Raw genomic sequence first — 17550 nt, 5'->3', positions numbered from 1 at the left:
AATCAGCTAATTGTTGCATAACCATCTTGCTTTAGAAAGCTCTCCCAACTATTATCTTTTCCTCCCTGCTTCCTCTCCTGGCTACTAACATTAACTGAGGTTACGTTTCTTGGGTCCGTATTTAAAATGTAATTTTACCCTTCTCCTTTGAAAATTGAGGTCATGACCCAGAGGACTACCATGATTTTATGTCTCCCTTATATGCATTAGTTTCTGCTGCCCATTTCTTTTCTGCAGAACTTCTCCTAGACAAATAGAAAGGATATTCCTAAACCTGCCAATTTTGCAACTCTGCAGCTGGAAGCACCCACCGGTACATGTACTACACTGGTGGAAAAAGTAGATTTCACCAGTACACTGTAACTACCTGCTGCAGAGGTGAACCAACACCAAGTTCTGATCAGCACAGGCACAGCCTGGCTACAGTATTTACTGTTCTTACTGCTTCCAGCTGACTCAACAGCCACCGAGTCTGGAAAATTTCTTGATACTCTTTACACCACTGGTTCTTTTCTCGCTGTGTTTGTCTTGAGTGCTCTTATACAACTTAAATAAGGCTAGTGGCCCTCACTCATTCTCCCCACAAAGAAAAAATTAAATTCTGATAAAAGCCATCCTTTCCCAGCTTGTATCAATCTTTTCCCTGAAACTTTCCTCATTATCTGACCCCCATGAACTATTTCACCTGGAGGCCAGCTAGGCCAACCTGGGACCAGCTAAGATGGGCTGATTTAATCAGTGAAAATGTTGTCTTCTCAGAGATGAAGTCCTATAAAATAACAATGGTGGGAGGGAAAGCAGAGACTGAAACAGTGGGAGTGGAGACATGTACATTCTGTTTCTACTCTGGGCACCTTGATCCAAAACTTGGTGGCAACAACCTAGAAGTAATTTACTATCCTACAGGAGCACACATCTGTAATGCATCTGGAGACTTTCACAGGCAAAGACCTTAAAGAAAGCAAGACATAGCCTTAAATCTTGCAGTTGAATCTGAAGGAGCTTCTGGCATGAGAATCCTAACCTAAGATTTTGGTCCTATAATTATAAATAACTGTGGCAGCAAAGAAGAAAACGGGCTGGGTTTTTAGGAACTCATCTAATGAGCCTATAAGGAGAGAGAGCTTATTTTTACACTAGCAGATTTAATGGCTGACTTGAGGAAGAAGTGAAACTTGTGTCTTAGCCTTATTTTGCAAATATATCTTTATTCATTGATGATGAGATCCTATACCTGAACACTGCTTTTCTGTCTGCAGAAAACACTGTAAATCTGAGGAATAGCCTTAACTGAGTAGCCAAAGATTTGCTTGACTGGAATTGTAGTCAGCTTATGGAGCAACAATTCACTAACATCTGAGCTAGGCAATAGGTGCCTTATAAATATGCAAAGTGAAATACCTAAAATGGATAAAGCAGGGTGGGTTTAGAAGCACAGTATTTTGTCAACTAGAGTAAGACAATGCTGTTATAGTAAATGGGGATAGAATCTATCCTCTCCAGTTTGAATCAATCTCTCAGAAATAACTGATCGCAGTAATGGGTAATAAGAATAATTTGCATTTGTGTATTGCTACACTGTGAGCTTGAATTTATCTGGCTTTAAACAAGCCTGGGAAATAGATATTGTTATGGGGCTCTATGCTGAGGTACAGCATGGCTCTAGTAGCTGCCAGGGATGCACAGCAAAGGAGTAAGAGAAATAGAAGGAGCTCTGACACCATGACCTGTACTTGATCCAGCCCCTTCTCTAAGCCAGAAAAGAAGCACTGATTTCCATTCCCCTCTTCCAATGTCCAGACCACACTTTACCCAGGTTCTTGACAGAGGACCAAGCAAGCCTGATTTCTGCTCATACCCGCAAGAAGGAGGTGTGTATTTGGTCTGGTTCTGATGTGCTGAAACACAGCACTAGCTGTAATACACAAATAACCTCGTGCCTGCGTGGCTCTGCTCCAACGGCTCTGCCTACTAGCCTCTTTCTGCACAAGTAGAAACCCTTTTGATACTGTTCTCAGGGACCCTGTAACTACAGAACTTGATTATGTTTTTTCCAGTATGATTGAATAAACTTCTCTCCTATCTCTCATGATAGCATGGATGCTGAACATATTTAAACCTCCAAGATCCATTTTTCTGATGCAACTCATCACGTACCCATCTTCTCAAGGGAAATGAGGGAAGAATATATGCTCGAGGATTAAAAAAAAGACTTTGAGTATGCAGGTGGTGATGGTTCTGACAATGATATGCCTGGTAAATTGCCTAACCAGCCATGCCTCAGCTTACCCAACCGATCACACCCATGTCAGCTTGAGGTCCCTGAGGTCTTCTGCTGGAAGGAGACAAAGCAAGCCAAAGCTACCACCTCAAGGAGAAACAAGTAAATATGAACTCTGCGAGGCAGCTGGGGAAGGTTTTGATGAACAGATGCTCACACCTCTATTTTCCATATGCACATTGTAGTTCAGAGTTCTGCACTCCATGTACTACAATTTTGAGTGATAAAACAAAAAATGCTGGAGGGGGGTAGGGCGGTGATTGATAGGATCAAATACCCTTTTTGTTCTGAGTCTCTCTCTTTTCCACATGTAGGTATAAAGACACAGAAGGTACAGTATCTATATCTGCCACTATGGATGTAGATACATAAATTATATATATAAAAGTACATACTATTTACTTCCTCTCTATATACAATCAATAGAGTTCCATCCATCTTTATATTTATGTAGCAATAAATACATTAGATAAAAGTAATCTATTCAAGTCACAATTACCTCTTACTCAAATATACCTTATAGATAATTTGTTTTCTCTTCTGACTGTATACTCTGTATATTGATATAGTCTTGTTATTAAAAAAAAACTCCTGTCTCTGCCTCACTCTAATCTTTTCTTTGGCACAGCCATTGTTTTAAAAGCCTAGAATGATAATAAAGTATAGGGAAAACACTTAGGAGAGTCATCCATTTCTCAGCCCGTCTTCAGTTAATTAATACTCCATGTTCTCAAGAGGAGGACAAATCTTAGCTCCTTCGCCAAATTAAGGGAGGAAGAGACGCAATAAATATTCTACTGGGATGAAGTCAGTTTTGCTTCCATTGCAGTTCTGAGCTACAAGCTCTATTTGTCTGGGGACAGAGCACCCACCCTGTCAAGCCTCAAGGGAAAAGTATTGGGTTTTCTCTTTTTGAAGGACTCAAGGGGCCTCCACTCACACGTGCTTTTGCAAATAATACAGCAGTTACCAACACTGGTTACCATTTACCTCCAGCCATGGTCTCTTTATGAGAAACCTTGAAGCTTCACTCTGAATTTGCAGGATACTGGCACATTGCAGGAGCAATGCTGGCTTATCCCTCCTTCCTTCACATACCTGCAGCGACAGGAACTGGACGAGGCTGTACAGCTGGCTATGCCAGAACGGACTTCTGGTCCTTTTAACTTACATATTTATATTCAGGAGAGACAGGCAGTGGCTCAGACTAGTGACAAGTGACCCTTTCATTCTTCCCTCCTTTAGCTATCGTTTTTGTTGCATCAGCAAGCTCACAGGCAAAAGGAAGCATGCTCACCTCGTGGGGCTGAGCTGGACTTACCCTGCATGGATCGGATGTTCAGCGTGGCCAGGATGCTCTCTGTGTCCACCAAGGAACGATTGCTGGAAGCAGCAGTGTTGGAAGACAGAATGGCACATGCAGCACAATCCTGGACATTAACTGCCCTCAGATCTGCACAGGAGAGAGCACTACCCTGATAAAACCAAAGAAATAGTGATAAGGAGAAATCTGACAAAGTTGAACATTAAGGATCTTTAAGGGTGAAAGGTGAACATCAAATTTGTTTCAAACTCAGCTGGCACAAATGCCTTTTGGAAACATCTCCAAAGTTTGAGCAACTTTGGAAACGGGGAAGGATACAATAAATTGCAAGTCTAGACCTGTGAATTTTCTTCTCTGACCAATCAGAATTAGCTTCTTAGTGCTTTGCAGGAAACCAGAGAGTATCAAGATTCTCCCAGAAGAAAATAAATATTTAAGAAGGGAAAGTTTTTCAACATCATCTTGGATTCAAGCTCAAGTCTAGAGCCTGAGATAATTTTGGTCATTTTTTGAATCTGAGTTGTGCTATCATCAAGAAGTTTTAAAATGTATTTAGAAATGTGCATGAGCGCTAGAGAAAGGAAGGAAGAGGGAAAGAGACTATGCAAAAAAAAAAAAAAACATCTTACCGAGAATAACCACAGCTTTGGGAAGTTCTGAATAAATTTCCATTCTCTTTGCAGATATTCCAAAGACCCGAGAAAAACAATGTCTTTCAACTCATGGTAAATGAAGTTACTAGCTCTTAAGGGCATCACGAAGTCCTGCAGCCCAATCAGTGATGAGTTTGCATCGCCAAAGACGCAGACCAAAATGTGATCCTGCAGGTTCAGTGCTGCTTGGTCCTTGCAACTCTAAATTTAAAACAGAATTGTGCTAAACCAGCTACTAGGTTTATTCTAGATTTTTCTTTTCAGTTAGAAAGACGTAAACCATTTCTTAGATGTGTAACATCTACGGGTAGAGCGAGACTTTATATAAAACAGAGTATCTCCCCTTAAGTATTTGGATTCCAAGCGTATCCCACAGCAGTGAAAAATTAATGTATGTTGGCATAAAACATCAAAAATGTAGAACAAGGTAACAATATTAGTGTGATAGCAGGAGCTCAGTAACAGCTTCGGCCTGGTGATTTATTCCTGGCTAATTGAGCCTGGTTTTGAGATGAGCTGTTCAGTCTGGGCAAAGGCCCCGGGCAGTGGGTGCTGCTCAGTGAGGTGCCTCATGGCTGGGAGGTGGGACGGGCCAGTTGGCCAACTGGGCTTGTCAGCGCCGCTGCCTTAACGTCCACACCAGGCGAGCAGGGGCCGCGGGACCGGCGCATCCCTGCGGTGTTCACTCCTTGGCAGGCTTTTCCCAAAGAGAAATAAGGGACTTTGTCAGGGAGAAGTTTCCTGATGAGAGATTAGAATCATAACCAAATTAAATGATTGTCTCTAACTAATTAGATTAGTTTAAATTGAATAATGAAACCTTTAGCTGTATTTAATGTAACATGCCTGAAGTCCAACGATTAGTCTGCTGAATGGAGCTAAACAATTAAAAACACAATCTATTTTATAGCTTATTTTATAGGAACAATTGGAAAAACTATTACTGCTGAAATCTGCAGAGGAAATGCACAATTACAAGACCAAGAGGAGCAGCCAGCGTAGTGAATGAGCAGCAGGGACAGGTGAGTCATGCTGAAGACACTACAGAAGGACTTAGGCCTTCCTGCCATCCTGGGGCCACAAAGCTGGCCATGTTTGGCATTTATTACTTTATTATTGAGGTCAAAGGAAAAAAAAAAATAGATTAAATCTCAAACATCTATGTCGTATTAGACTGACTGTTATAATTTCAAAAAAACATTTAAATTATTTAATAATGTATACCTTATGTAAAGGTCAGAGGACCATATTTTAATATGTGTTTAGATGCCCTGTGTTTTACACGGACATCAAGGAGGAAATTCTGTAAAGCATATCCACCTAGCTGTCGTCCATGGTTTCCAAATGGAATGAAATGCTGAAGTGTTATGACAAATCCCATGGGAGTATACTTGCACCTTTAAGCACCTAAACAACTTTCAAAATGTAGCTTTGAAAAACCCAGACCACAGTCGGGGACTTTGTCAAGCACCCAACTCACTCCCAAGAATGCATCTTAGACTCCCAGGCCTTTGAGGGCTTGCCTGTCCCAGAAATGTCATTGTAAAGGAAGATGCTGCATGACCATGAAGTGCAACAGCTATTATGCACCAATTTTCTTTGTGGACATTCTTAATCCTCATAAAGATCCCCGTGCACAGTCTAGTTTAGCGATACAAAAACCATTGGGTATAAACCAGAAGTGGCACATGGGGAGTTAGGACACACTAGCAGTTGTAAGCTTTTTCCTCATGTAAACCTGCCTGTAAGACCTTTTCAAAACACTACCCTTCAATCCCCAGAGCCGAGCTCCCAGTCCTATTAGGATATTTGCCCATTTGTAATGACTAATCCTATTTTGGAGGTTGCTGGGCAATAGGGTCCTTTTATTTGCTTGGAAGGAAGCTGCAGCATTTCAAGCAGCATGAATTCCAGCCTGCTACAAGTCTCCCAGCTGGCAGAACAGCTTGAACATTCTGTATTTTTGATGAAATCTTTGATCACCTCATTGCAAGATTTGGTTGCCTACTCTCAGCTCTCTGGCAGCTCTGAGCACAACCTGCCATTTCTAGATGGAATTTGTTCTTTTACGGATTAGACACATTAAATAAATAAACCAAAGTGTCTTAAAGATATCCAGATCAATAATGTCACAGACACAGGGGTCTGGAAACACAACATACACAATTTTAAAATAAAATAGATGTCAATCAGACCTTCCTTTGTCCACCTGCTAAGATCCTCTCCTGAGATAGAGCGCCTGCCCTGCTTTAGATGAACACGGAAGGCATTGCTGATCCCTTGTTACCTTGGAGATCCTTCTCTGTTCCCAGGTTACCACCTAAATTACAAGGGAATGTGGCCATCGAATGAGCCTTCAGTTTCCACCACCACAACAGAGTCTCTATGCAACCCTGGTCAAGACACTTTATCTGCAGATCACTCCTGACGAAGGGGGCAACAGTAAAGCCTCAGTCTCTCCCCTCCAGGGCAGAGTTTATCTCTTACCTTTCCATATGAAATCCAAGTTAGAAACTGGCTAAGATAAGATTGCTAAATAAACAGCAGTAAACTGAAGTGCTGTGCCCTCCACCTGGATCAATGCACTGAAGCTCCAGCTTATTCCTAGAGAACAAGGAGGAAGGCCCATGAGGATCCCAAAAGCAAATACCCCACACCTACCAGAAGAGCCTCCTGCAGTGGAACGGCATCACACCAGTGGAACGTTCCAGTGGAATCTAGGACGACTCTGCTGGTCTCCTCTCCTGGGGTATCAGAACCCCTAAAACAGAGAGAGAAACTTCTTAGCTGCAGGACAACCTCTCAGCAGTGGCAGCTACGGCTTACCCAAGTTGAGATCACATCTCCAGCTGCTGCTGAGATACCCTCTTTAGCTACAGCATATCTTTCATATCTCGTACCAGCAAGGAAGAATTAGGATGTATGAGTCACGTATTAACCATGACAGTATGGGGGAAAAGGGCTGTGAGGCAGAGGAATTCCTTTGCCAATGTCAGATGAGACAAACGTAAGGAAAAATACACTGCAAAGTGTTTCCTTGAATTATTGCATTAGTTGTGATGTTTATAGCTGTTTGGACTTGGTCCCTAGGATTATTTCAAATAATGAGTTCTTCAGCGGGGACATTCACTGAAGCAATATTTATATAATCGTCTTGATTAAGAGCAAAAAAAGTCAGCAGGACTTTTCCCCTTGTCTTCAGAGACTTTAAATTATGCCCATATTGCTGGATATTCTTAGAGGCATATTTCAGATACGTAGCTGTGTTTGCAAGCATTGTGTTAGTTCAGAAGCGGCAACAAGACCATGCGAAACAAATCCATTCAATCAGATGCTGCTCTGAACATCAAACTGTTTCAAAGGACTGCTACAGAAATGTTCATGTATCCTAAATCCAGCACAAGCTACAAAAACCACAAAGGTCTACTAATGGCATGGACACAAACCCTAACGACCGACTTGTGCCTAATTGCTCTCCAGTCTCCTCTGCAACATGCTCACAACGTGCTGGGTTTGGCTGTAACCCCAAATCTGGAAGCTGGTCTCTCCCAGCTCTGCAGTGCCTCCTCTCTCTGCTCCCTCCACACTAACTGCAGGATGAGAGAAAAGGATTGCCTGCAGCAGGTCCAGCTCAAGCACCATCTAACCTTCAACGTGGACAAGCAGCAGATGATGCAAAGCAAGGTGCAAGCTATGCCTGATGGAGGAAAGCATAGAAAAATCTTTCCTTCAGGCAAGAAAGGCACCAAAGAGGTAGAAACAGATCTGTAGGCACTGGGTGCTGCACTGCTGCTGCTCAAGAGGAGACACGAGCGGCAGGTGCTGGCAGCTGGAAGTACCAGGAAAGGGAAAGGGAAAGGGAAAGGGAAAGCAGACAGAAAGCAGCGTGCTCCAGGTGCCAAATGGCTTGTGACAGCTCCGCTTCCAATCTTTTTCCAGGCCCTTTAGCTGAAGTCCGTTCATCTCCAGAAGTTCACAAAGCATAGCCAAAGCCACCACAATACCCGTCCCCGTTGCTCTCGTCTGCCACTTGCACGGTTCTTGCTCTCAGCAGCACTTGCAGCAAGAAGTTTCACAGGCAAACAGCACGTTGCACGGAGCATTTTTTTGATCGGCTTTGAATTACCCACCCTCCAGCGAAATGAAAGGTAATTTTGTGTCTCTGATGAGGGGCAGGGAGAGGCTTCAAACTGGCTTTCTGGAATTCAGCAAGCCAGTGCAAAACTGGAGAGAAAGGGGAGCCCTTTGTACCCTTTTAAATCTCCACAGTGTCTCTAGGCAGCCCTGGGCTAACGGCAAGCAATTGCATCTATTAGCCATCTATTAGTCTCCTCCTCAGATAAGGAATCCATAGGCCAGTGATTAAATGGTATTTTGGCAAGTTAGAGACTATCTTCTCACAAGCTCCCTTATTTGACTCAGATTTACCAATCAATCAATGTATGTATCTCTATCATAATAAAGCCATCATCTATATACACAACCTGTCAGAAATGACAACTCCTCATTCTAATATTATGGGAAATATACACGCCTTGGAGGAAACACCTGTTGGATTCCTAAAGTGGGAGATAGAGGGAAAAGACAGCAGGAAACCCACTTCATCATAACGGCACCCACCTTGCCAAAGCCAAGCACATTCTGACTTAACAAGCCGTTCTTTAGTTAAGGGCTCCTTCTGCCATATACTCTGCAAATTACATGATTCTTACGGAAATCTGATTTTCCTGAGAGAGTCATAAATCATCCTGCACTGGCCTCTGCAGAGCGGGAGGATGAGGGCACTGGAACTGGCATGCTGTAGCACCCAACAGAGACAGAAATAGTCTCTGGTTGAGCTAGTCACTAAAGCCATTAGCGGGTTATCTGGGTCACAAATTGACTGTACTGTGGGTGCACAGTTATTCGTGTTGGCTCTGCATGAGTCTGGAAGGAAAACAGTTGCATTCACCTGATGCTGTGCCTTGCCACATCTGTGTTACCTTTCTTTAACATATTCTCATTTGGGGTCCTTACCGCTTACGTTGCACCGAACAGAATATCAAAAAAGCACAAGACCATGTTACCAAAGACCACACAGTGGAGCTGACTTACAAAAGCACAAGGTACTCTGGACTGTGGGCATTTCTGAAAAGGCAATCCTAGTGGCTGAACATTTGCAAATAGATTTCCACAGTGCATAAACCACCAGTGTAATCGCTCTGTGCCCAACCCACAGACAAACTGAGTCTATTACAGCAATAGCCCACCGTTAAACCCAGAGAAAAATTTGGTTTAATACTGCAAGTAACCTCCGTTCAATACCTTATATATCATCCAAAATGGCAGATTGGTCCAGTGTTCCAGAGTTGAACTAAGAGTGCTACATCATGGTAAAACATTTCTTTTTTGCCTGTTTCCACAGCCATGACTTAATATAAACCAGTCACTCATGCTTCCGTGAATCAAAGCAGATAACGTAGCTCTCAGCTACACTAGAAGATGGTCAGACACATCCAAGATGTTTCAAACTTCATTTGAGGACTAACATAAGTGATGAACAGTTGTCTATAGCATTAGAAGGCAGGGAGTGGAAGTCCTTTTATCAAATTGTTAGCTGCCAACAACTTCCCGCTGACAAACTATCTTTAAATTCTTCATAATGCCTTCGCAAAGCCCTAAAGCTTTGTCGAATCCCTTTCCTGCAGTCTTCCGACATCAGCTCCTCCACTCCTTGTCGTGGGAAAATGTGGTTGCAATGAGTCTTAATGTCACGTGTACACATCGAGGTCCGTGCTCATTTGGTTTGCCTTCTGTGCTCGAAATACAGAAGAGCAGCACTTCCTCAGGAACCGGAACTTATTCCTGCGTCCTAAATTTTGCCCGGAGAGAGATGAAGGGCTAAGAAGCCTACTCGCCAAGTACCTCAGGGCGAGCGAGGCCTGGAAGAGTTGCACCACCGGTCCCCAGAAACCTGCACGTGAGAAATCAGTGCAGAGAAGTCTCCAGAGAGAGCAGGCCGGTGGGTACCTGCGTGGTGCAGGCGGGTCGCTCCGGCCGCCGCCGTCCCTGCCTCCGTGCCACAGCCTCGGGGATGATTTCACGCTCGCCGTGCGGGCTGCTCGCTTCACATCCCTTTTGGGAATCCTCTTGTTGTTTTTTGAATCGCTCCCAGATCCGCACATATGTTAACCTTTTCCTTGAGGGAGGAGTGGAGCTCCACACGCACAGTGAAAACTGCCTGTGCCTGTGAAGGCTGCTGCAAAGCCCCTTTTCTCACTCCCAGGCCCGCACTGCGAGAATACGGTGCTTGTCTGGACTTGGCTTATTCATCATCACGGATTATATCGCTCCAATCACAATGCATCAAAGTGCTTTCCCTACCTCACAAGGAACTATGAAGCTTAATTAATTGACACAGAGGTACTACGTGTCATTGCAAAAATATTATAATTTAGAGTATTCCATCCAATAATTAACAAATACATCAGGCAACAAGTAAAACCAATCTTAAAAATGAGTAGTTAAATTTTTCTTAATTACATCCACTGAATCAAATCTGCCCCTAAGCAATGCACATGTAATCCCAGTGAAGTCAGTGTGGTTGTACAGAATACACTAAAATAAAAATAGTCTGTAGTTATCATCTATATTGCAGCAATACTCACAGTCCCCCACTAAGTTTAGGGACTCCTGCTTTATTTAGAGTTGTAAACGTGAACAATAAAGGTAAACTAAGTTGAACTGAGAAAACAGCATGGAATGAGACTTGTAGCATTGGGACTTACACAACACACAAATAGAAAGGCTGAATCCTAGTCTAACAGGCACTGCCTGACACCACATTTTAAACTGGAGCCAAGATTCTCTAATAACAGGACTCCAGGTGATGGTGCCTTATGAACTCCTGGTACCTGTGGGGCAAAGGCTGAAGAGTTGGCAGCACGGCAGAAATTCTGGACTGAATGGTCTAAACACCGATCTGGATGCATTAGGGCCTACTTCACTAAAGAAACCGCAGAGTGACATGTAAGAAAAGACATCTTCTGCTTTTGTTATCTGCTCTCCATTTCTGCATTCAACCTCCATCCAAATCATCTCCCTCAGCGAACACTTTACTATATAAGGACATGTTGTTCAGTCATAGATATAAACCAGGTGTAATAACTCCAACACTTTTGCAAATTAATATAGCACAGTTATCGTGGGGAAGCTGGATACTACTTCTGCAGGCAGATCTCATGTGTCAGAGCTATGAGCCATCGTTTCTGACAGAAAACAGCAGCTCATTATTCATAACATCCCCTGTGAAATCTCTGCTGAAGTCTCTCTCTCCCTTTCCGAGGTCACAGGAGGGCTAGATAAAATGCAGCTTCTCCTTGGCATGGACAAGTATATGTGCATATTTTGGTTCTTGGGCTACTTGGGCTGGGCACAGGTGGTATTTTAAAAACTAAAGCCTGATCCTGCTACCCACATACCGAATATAGAGGCTTGCTTTGATTCCAGAAAGGCTGTTCAGAGAGTAAGACAGCAGACAGCTTGAGTAAGGGTGGCAAAATTCAGCTCTTAATTATTAGATTAAAACCTTGAAACAGTTGTCATGTATGAAGGGACAAAGTAGGATTTGGCAAACTGGAAGGGAAAAAACAAATCTTCTCATACTGATAAATAATCTCTGAAGACAACCCTGTCGTTTTTTGAGAGCATCTCAACAGTTCCCTGGTTTTATTTTTTTGGTCACTGCTTATCAAAATTTGCATGGCTAGTTAGTGGGTTAATTTAATTATGTGCAGCATTTATGAACAGCCTGATGGGGGATCTGCAGAGGGCAATAGAATCTGTTCTTGAATTATGAAATTGCACATACTCACACATCTGGAAGCCGTCATGGGACAGATCGCTGTCTTGTAAATGCGTGTTGAGTGTTACAATATTTTACTAAGCACTCCCAATCTGTCAAGGTTTACAGGAGAGTAGAGACTGGGAACATTTGGGATCATTTGTGGCTTAGAGCCATTAGCTACTTCCACCCACTTATTGTGACGTTATTAATAGCAAAATAATCTAAAGAGCAGAACTTGGCTTCCTCAAGATCTCCGATAATAGAAGTGATTTTCACTAAAGGCCAAAAGCAGGGAGCCAGGACCCAGCTGACTCTGTTGGGTAGCACAGCCTTATTTCTGGCTGAACTGGTGGTAACTCTGTGTGGACTCTGTTCCCCAGAGGATTTACCTGCAGACCTAGCCCAGCCCTGGTGCTTCAGGTCTGTGTAAGAGGTGGCACATGGTGACACCACCCAAGAAATAGCCAGAGGAGAAGCTGTTATGCAATCAGCGTGCCGTTGACCATCCCTTACTAATTGCCCTCCTCGACAACAACGGTTAATGGTGAGAAGGGCATTAAACACCACACGTAAGATAGACAAGTTTACACTTCATTAAACCATGGACAGTGTGAGAAAAGCTACCTGCCAGAAAAATATGTGAGTTGTACCTCTATGCTATTCCTACTAAAACTCGAGTTAGCTGGCTAAAAACCAATGCCATTACGCTTGCGTGAAATCCAGCGATGCTTGTGACTACTGTATTGGCATTGCCAAGAGCCAGTGACATCCTAAATCGTCCTAGACTCAAAGACAGAGACCAGAACGGCCAATTAGCTACCAAGACTCAAATCATGTAGAAGTCCAGCTGTAGCCTGGCACACAGGAATGGATTTCATACCAGGAAAAGCAGTCCCCTGCTGAGGAAATCAGGACTTGGCCTGTGAAAGCAACTTCGCAGAAAGTTTCTTCACCTTCTGGAGCCATAGCTCAATGAAAAGATTTGGAAGACTCTGAAACTCCGCGGAGCTTTTGGCTTCTTGTTAAGCCACTGCATTTCTGGTTAATTTAAATCCCCATCCAATCATTAAATATGGGTGTTTTTTTTAATGGGTCATTATGATGTGATTTATGACATTGGTGTAATTGTCAGAATTACTGTGGGTAATTAAAATATGAAATGCATGCTGCCAGAGGCTTCAGTCACTCTCAGCACTCTTATTAAAAATCAGGAGCTGACCAAATTATAAATAGGCTGGTTTGCACAAGTTCACAGGGAAAGCTAATTATGAAACTTATGCACTCAGAACTCACACCATCAGTCATGCAAATTCTTTAAGTGATTATACTGTTGTATAATGTGGAATTGGATTAGTAGATACAGGTGGGTGCAACTCCAGTTACAATGTGAAGTACAACTGTACTTTGCACGGTGAATGTGAATCCCTAAAACTCTTATGCAAGCTTGATGATAGATGTGGGACAAGGGCCTGGGGAAGAGAGAGGTGGTGTATTTTCACATGAAATAAAGAAAAAAAACCCTGAGAAATACAGAGAGGGAGAGGCTGCAAAGGATAAGGCGCTGTGATCTATAGTGGTAACTCTCAGAGAAACAAGAGAGGCATGTTGAACACAAGGAAGAGAGCTTCACAAAGAAGCTGGAATAAACTTTGGATTAGTTGGCTAGATTCGTAAGGAACGGCGTCTGGCTAAAAGCACAGGGAGTTTAGGTGCCAAATATAGTGAGGATGAATACAAAGTGAAGGTAAGAAAAAATTCTATATCTAAGGGCAGGGCAAGGTCTGAGACTTCCTTTCTAGAATTCTGAATTTTTCACTCTCCAGAAGGGAAAGGAGAAAAAACCCAACCAACCAACCAACCAGTAACTGGAGGCTTATATGCAAAATTCAAACAAAACTGAATCAAGAAGTAAATCACTGATGGAAGAAGAGTCCTATTAGAGTTACCAGTAACATCCCTGCTGACTTAAAGCCTAAATGGAGTATGCTTTTGCTTATTATTGGGTTTCAAAAAAAAAAAAAAAAAAGAAAAAAGTGAAACCCCTCTTTTAGTGCCAGTAAACAGACTTGCTTTTCACGCAAAGAGACAATGCAGTCTGTACAAAACAAGTCTGGGCAGATTTTGCACACCACAGAAGCTAGGTTTTCTGTGTCAGAAATCCACTAAAATATCTGCTCCACCACAGTGATTCGTCAGCCTTACAGGGCGTGCAAGTTTCAGTGAAGGTGAGACCTCAGTGTTCCATGAGCATCATTCAGCCAGCCAGCCTCGACAGAACTGAATTTATTGGGGTGCTTACAGATCCGTTTATACCAAGAAGAGTCATGTTCCAAAAATAGTGCTGATTTATATTCTGCGTACCTGCACAAGATCCTGGTGGCTGAAGATTTGAAGAGAGAAAGCTGGCGGGAAAGTATTCGTGGATGATGTCTCCCACCTGAATTTTTTAAACTCGGATAAACCTAATTAACTGCCTGGTATTTATCAGTGTAACTATCAGCCCATCCAACCTGTCACCCTGACTCTGATGAGTAGTCCTCAAAATTACATAGCAAGAAAAATGGGACTTCCCAACACAATAAGCAGTGGAATGCAAAATATCATCACCTCTTCCTAGAGGAGCTCCCTGCCTAACATCAGTTCATAAACCTCCGGTGTCCAAAATATCTGTTCTTTATCTTCCCTATCCATCCCAAACTCCAGAAAAGCCATTTGTGTAGTTCAGGAGGAACTCCTTTTAGAATTCCACCCCTGAAGTGTTTGAGAGGGATCTGTAAGCATCCACACTTTTCCATGTTTCTACAATCCGCTGAGGTTTGGCTAGCACTGAAACACCCCTTCCACATCACTCTCCCATTCTAGCAATGAGAATAAAGCTGAAGGAACCTGAAACTTGGCTAACTTGGGAGGCTTTTTGCTATGCCAACAGCCTGCTAAATTTTCCACAAAGCCCCCACCCTGTAGCGTAAATACCAGGTAGTGATCAAAAGCACAATGTGCCTGCTGACAAAAGGGATCTTGCTCGCTGTAACAACACTTTCTCCACCTCTATCTATCTCCTTTTTCTTGAGAACACAGTTTTACACTTGTCCTTCATACAAATAACCCGAGGGTGGGAATTATTCAGAAGGCTCGTGTTTGACACCCCATCTGTTCATTTCTGACAGCGATATATAATGTAAGGCTATAAAAACTTGAAAAATAATGCAACATAAAAAGGGATTGACTCGGCTCCAAGAGGCCATAAACGGTAACAAATACCATTGTATGATTTATTTCATGCTGTAATCTTTACAGTAAGTCATCTTTCAGACATTTCCTTGTGACAGGTTTTAATAATATTAATGCCCAGAGCAATCCAAATCATCGCCAATAGACATATTTATCAAGCTGCCAATCCAAGTAAATGAAATTCTATAAGCAATAATGTAACATGTTTAAAGGAAGCTAATAAAACAAGTCAGGAGAGAAATATTACTGCAAAGTATGCTCTCTCTAATCCAGCCCTAGATTTTATACAGCCAAAATGCAAATCTTTCCCTCCATGATTTATCGCTCCAAAAATACCAATGACCTTTTCAGGAGCTCTTGCACAGCCCTTCTCACACATTTATAAAGATTGTGATGCATTCTGCCAGATTAGCTGAGCTGGAGTGCTCAGCATTACTGCCTTGTTTTGCCCTACCTTTGGATTGGGAAGTGATGGGTAGCATCAAAGAGTAGGATCTTAAGTCTTTAAGATTTATTAAAGACTGACAAGCCTTAACACAGGCTTGGCAACTCAGCAGGTATTTACGAGCAATTATCCAGGCACTAGATAAGTTACAATTAACAGGGAGCTAAAACTTGGTTCTTTAACCTGGTTTCGCTTTCCATCTAATTCGGTTTCTACTGACTTGGCTTGGCTTGGCTGAAGTGACTCTACACCAGGGCAAAGGGAAGGAGACGTTGCAGAGTTGTGTAGACATGGAGCCTTGCTCACAAACACTCTTTTATGCCTCAGTAGAAACTTAGCAGGAATGAAAAACAAGAGTCAACAATTCAGCAAAACATACACCATTAAATTTGTCATGCCTTAGGCAAGAATGTGTGGAAAGACCATGACTAGTAAAGCAAGTGTATCGATGCAGGGGCTCAGATGTGCTTGAGGAATCCTAACAGGGCTTTATGTATTCACTTCTGGATGAGCTTTATAGGTCTTAGGGCTTTTTTGTATTAGTTTGTGATGACTTTTTTTTTTTATAATAATGCTAATTAGGTTCTTCTCCTGGAGATAAAGATCTGCTTACTTTCAGTGGGGGAAACAAAAAGAGAAAGGAAGAAATGTGTAAGACAATACATGTAATACGATGGAAGATATCTTTCATTAAAGTAGTCTGGGACACCAGCACTATTGGCAAGACCTGAACAAAGTATGTGTTTTGAGTCTTATAATAGGCCGTGCCTAATTCTTTCCCACTGTACTTTATTGAATTTCCCTGAATTACGGTATGGTTACATTTCTAATTAATTAGCCCACATGCAAATTCTGTCTTAATCTCAGATGCAAATTTCTGTTTAAAAAAATAATTGGAATTTAAATATTTAGCTGTCTAAATGTCCCATTAAGCACAGATATTTTCACAGGACCCTATAAAGGGGCAAGAGGGTAAGTATCTAATTTTAAAAGCACTGCCTGGTAGACACGGTGGAAGTAACACTTATTGTATATCCAGAGAACTCTGGAAATGAGACCTGCGTTAAAATGTCTACCTTCCCTGGATCAGATTGCAGTTTATCATCCTAAATCAAATGGAGCAGAGATTTGAGCCTGAAGCTCCCCTTGGTCACTGTTCTAACTATCCTAATTTGGAAGTAAAATGTCAGTGTTACTTTTTCTATTAGCAGAACACCCCAGGTGGAAAACCTCACCTTAATCTGAAAATAGGCAACTGGATCCAACTCTATTTTTGGTTTAAATAATAAAAAATTACTTGGGATTAATTTGAGAACTCTGGTGTCATGAAAAGTCAGCCCCAAAGAGCTGTATTTTGCATTGTGAGGTTTCCTCTATGACTTTTGATACCTCATTTCACCTCTTCTACTTCCCTTTGCCTTCCTGCTCTTTGTCTGCTCTTCTATTGAGACGGAGAGCTCTTTAATGCAGAAGCTGCCTTTCACCATGCACACATGCAGCATCCAGCCTAACAGGATCCCAGTCCCAGTAGACACCTCAAGGCACCGCTATAATACAAATAATAAATACTGCAACTAATAATAACAGTACAGTAAAATGTCCTCCCCAGGGAAGTGTTGGAAGACCAGTCCCTGGTGTCATTTAAAACTAAACACCAGAAAACATACCTGCACTGACTGGATAGAATACAGAGTCTTTATGATATGGTGATGAGGGAGAATCTTGATGGGGATGGGAACAATAATTTATCTGCATATTTGGCTATTTCTTTAGGGGATTTCAAAATATCTC

General features: G+C 42.3%; 1 protein-coding gene across 1 annotated transcript in view; it reads right to left on the bottom strand.

Annotated features, from left to right (window-relative positions):
* Positions 1 to 17550, bottom strand: part of KCNU1 (potassium calcium-activated channel subfamily U member 1) — a 52132-nt gene that overhangs the window by 11257 nt on the left and 23325 nt on the right. Inside the window, 4 exon segments of the mRNA XM_042801442.1 lie at positions 3579 to 3756; positions 4235 to 4459; positions 6920 to 7002; positions 10342 to 10358. Coding sequence (XP_042657376.1) covers positions 3579 to 3756; positions 4235 to 4459; positions 6920 to 7002; positions 10342 to 10358 — 503 coding nt within the window.

The sequence above is a fragment of the Tyto alba genome, unplaced genomic scaffold (assembly GCF_018691265.1).
Source record: "Tyto alba isolate M040663 unplaced genomic scaffold, T.alba_DEE_v4.0 Super-Scaffold_34, whole genome shotgun sequence".
Classification (NCBI taxonomy): domain Eukaryota; kingdom Metazoa; phylum Chordata; class Aves; order Strigiformes; family Tytonidae; genus Tyto; species Tyto alba.
Note: the sequence above shows the minus strand (reverse complement) of the source record. Positions and strands in the feature narration are given on the sequence as shown.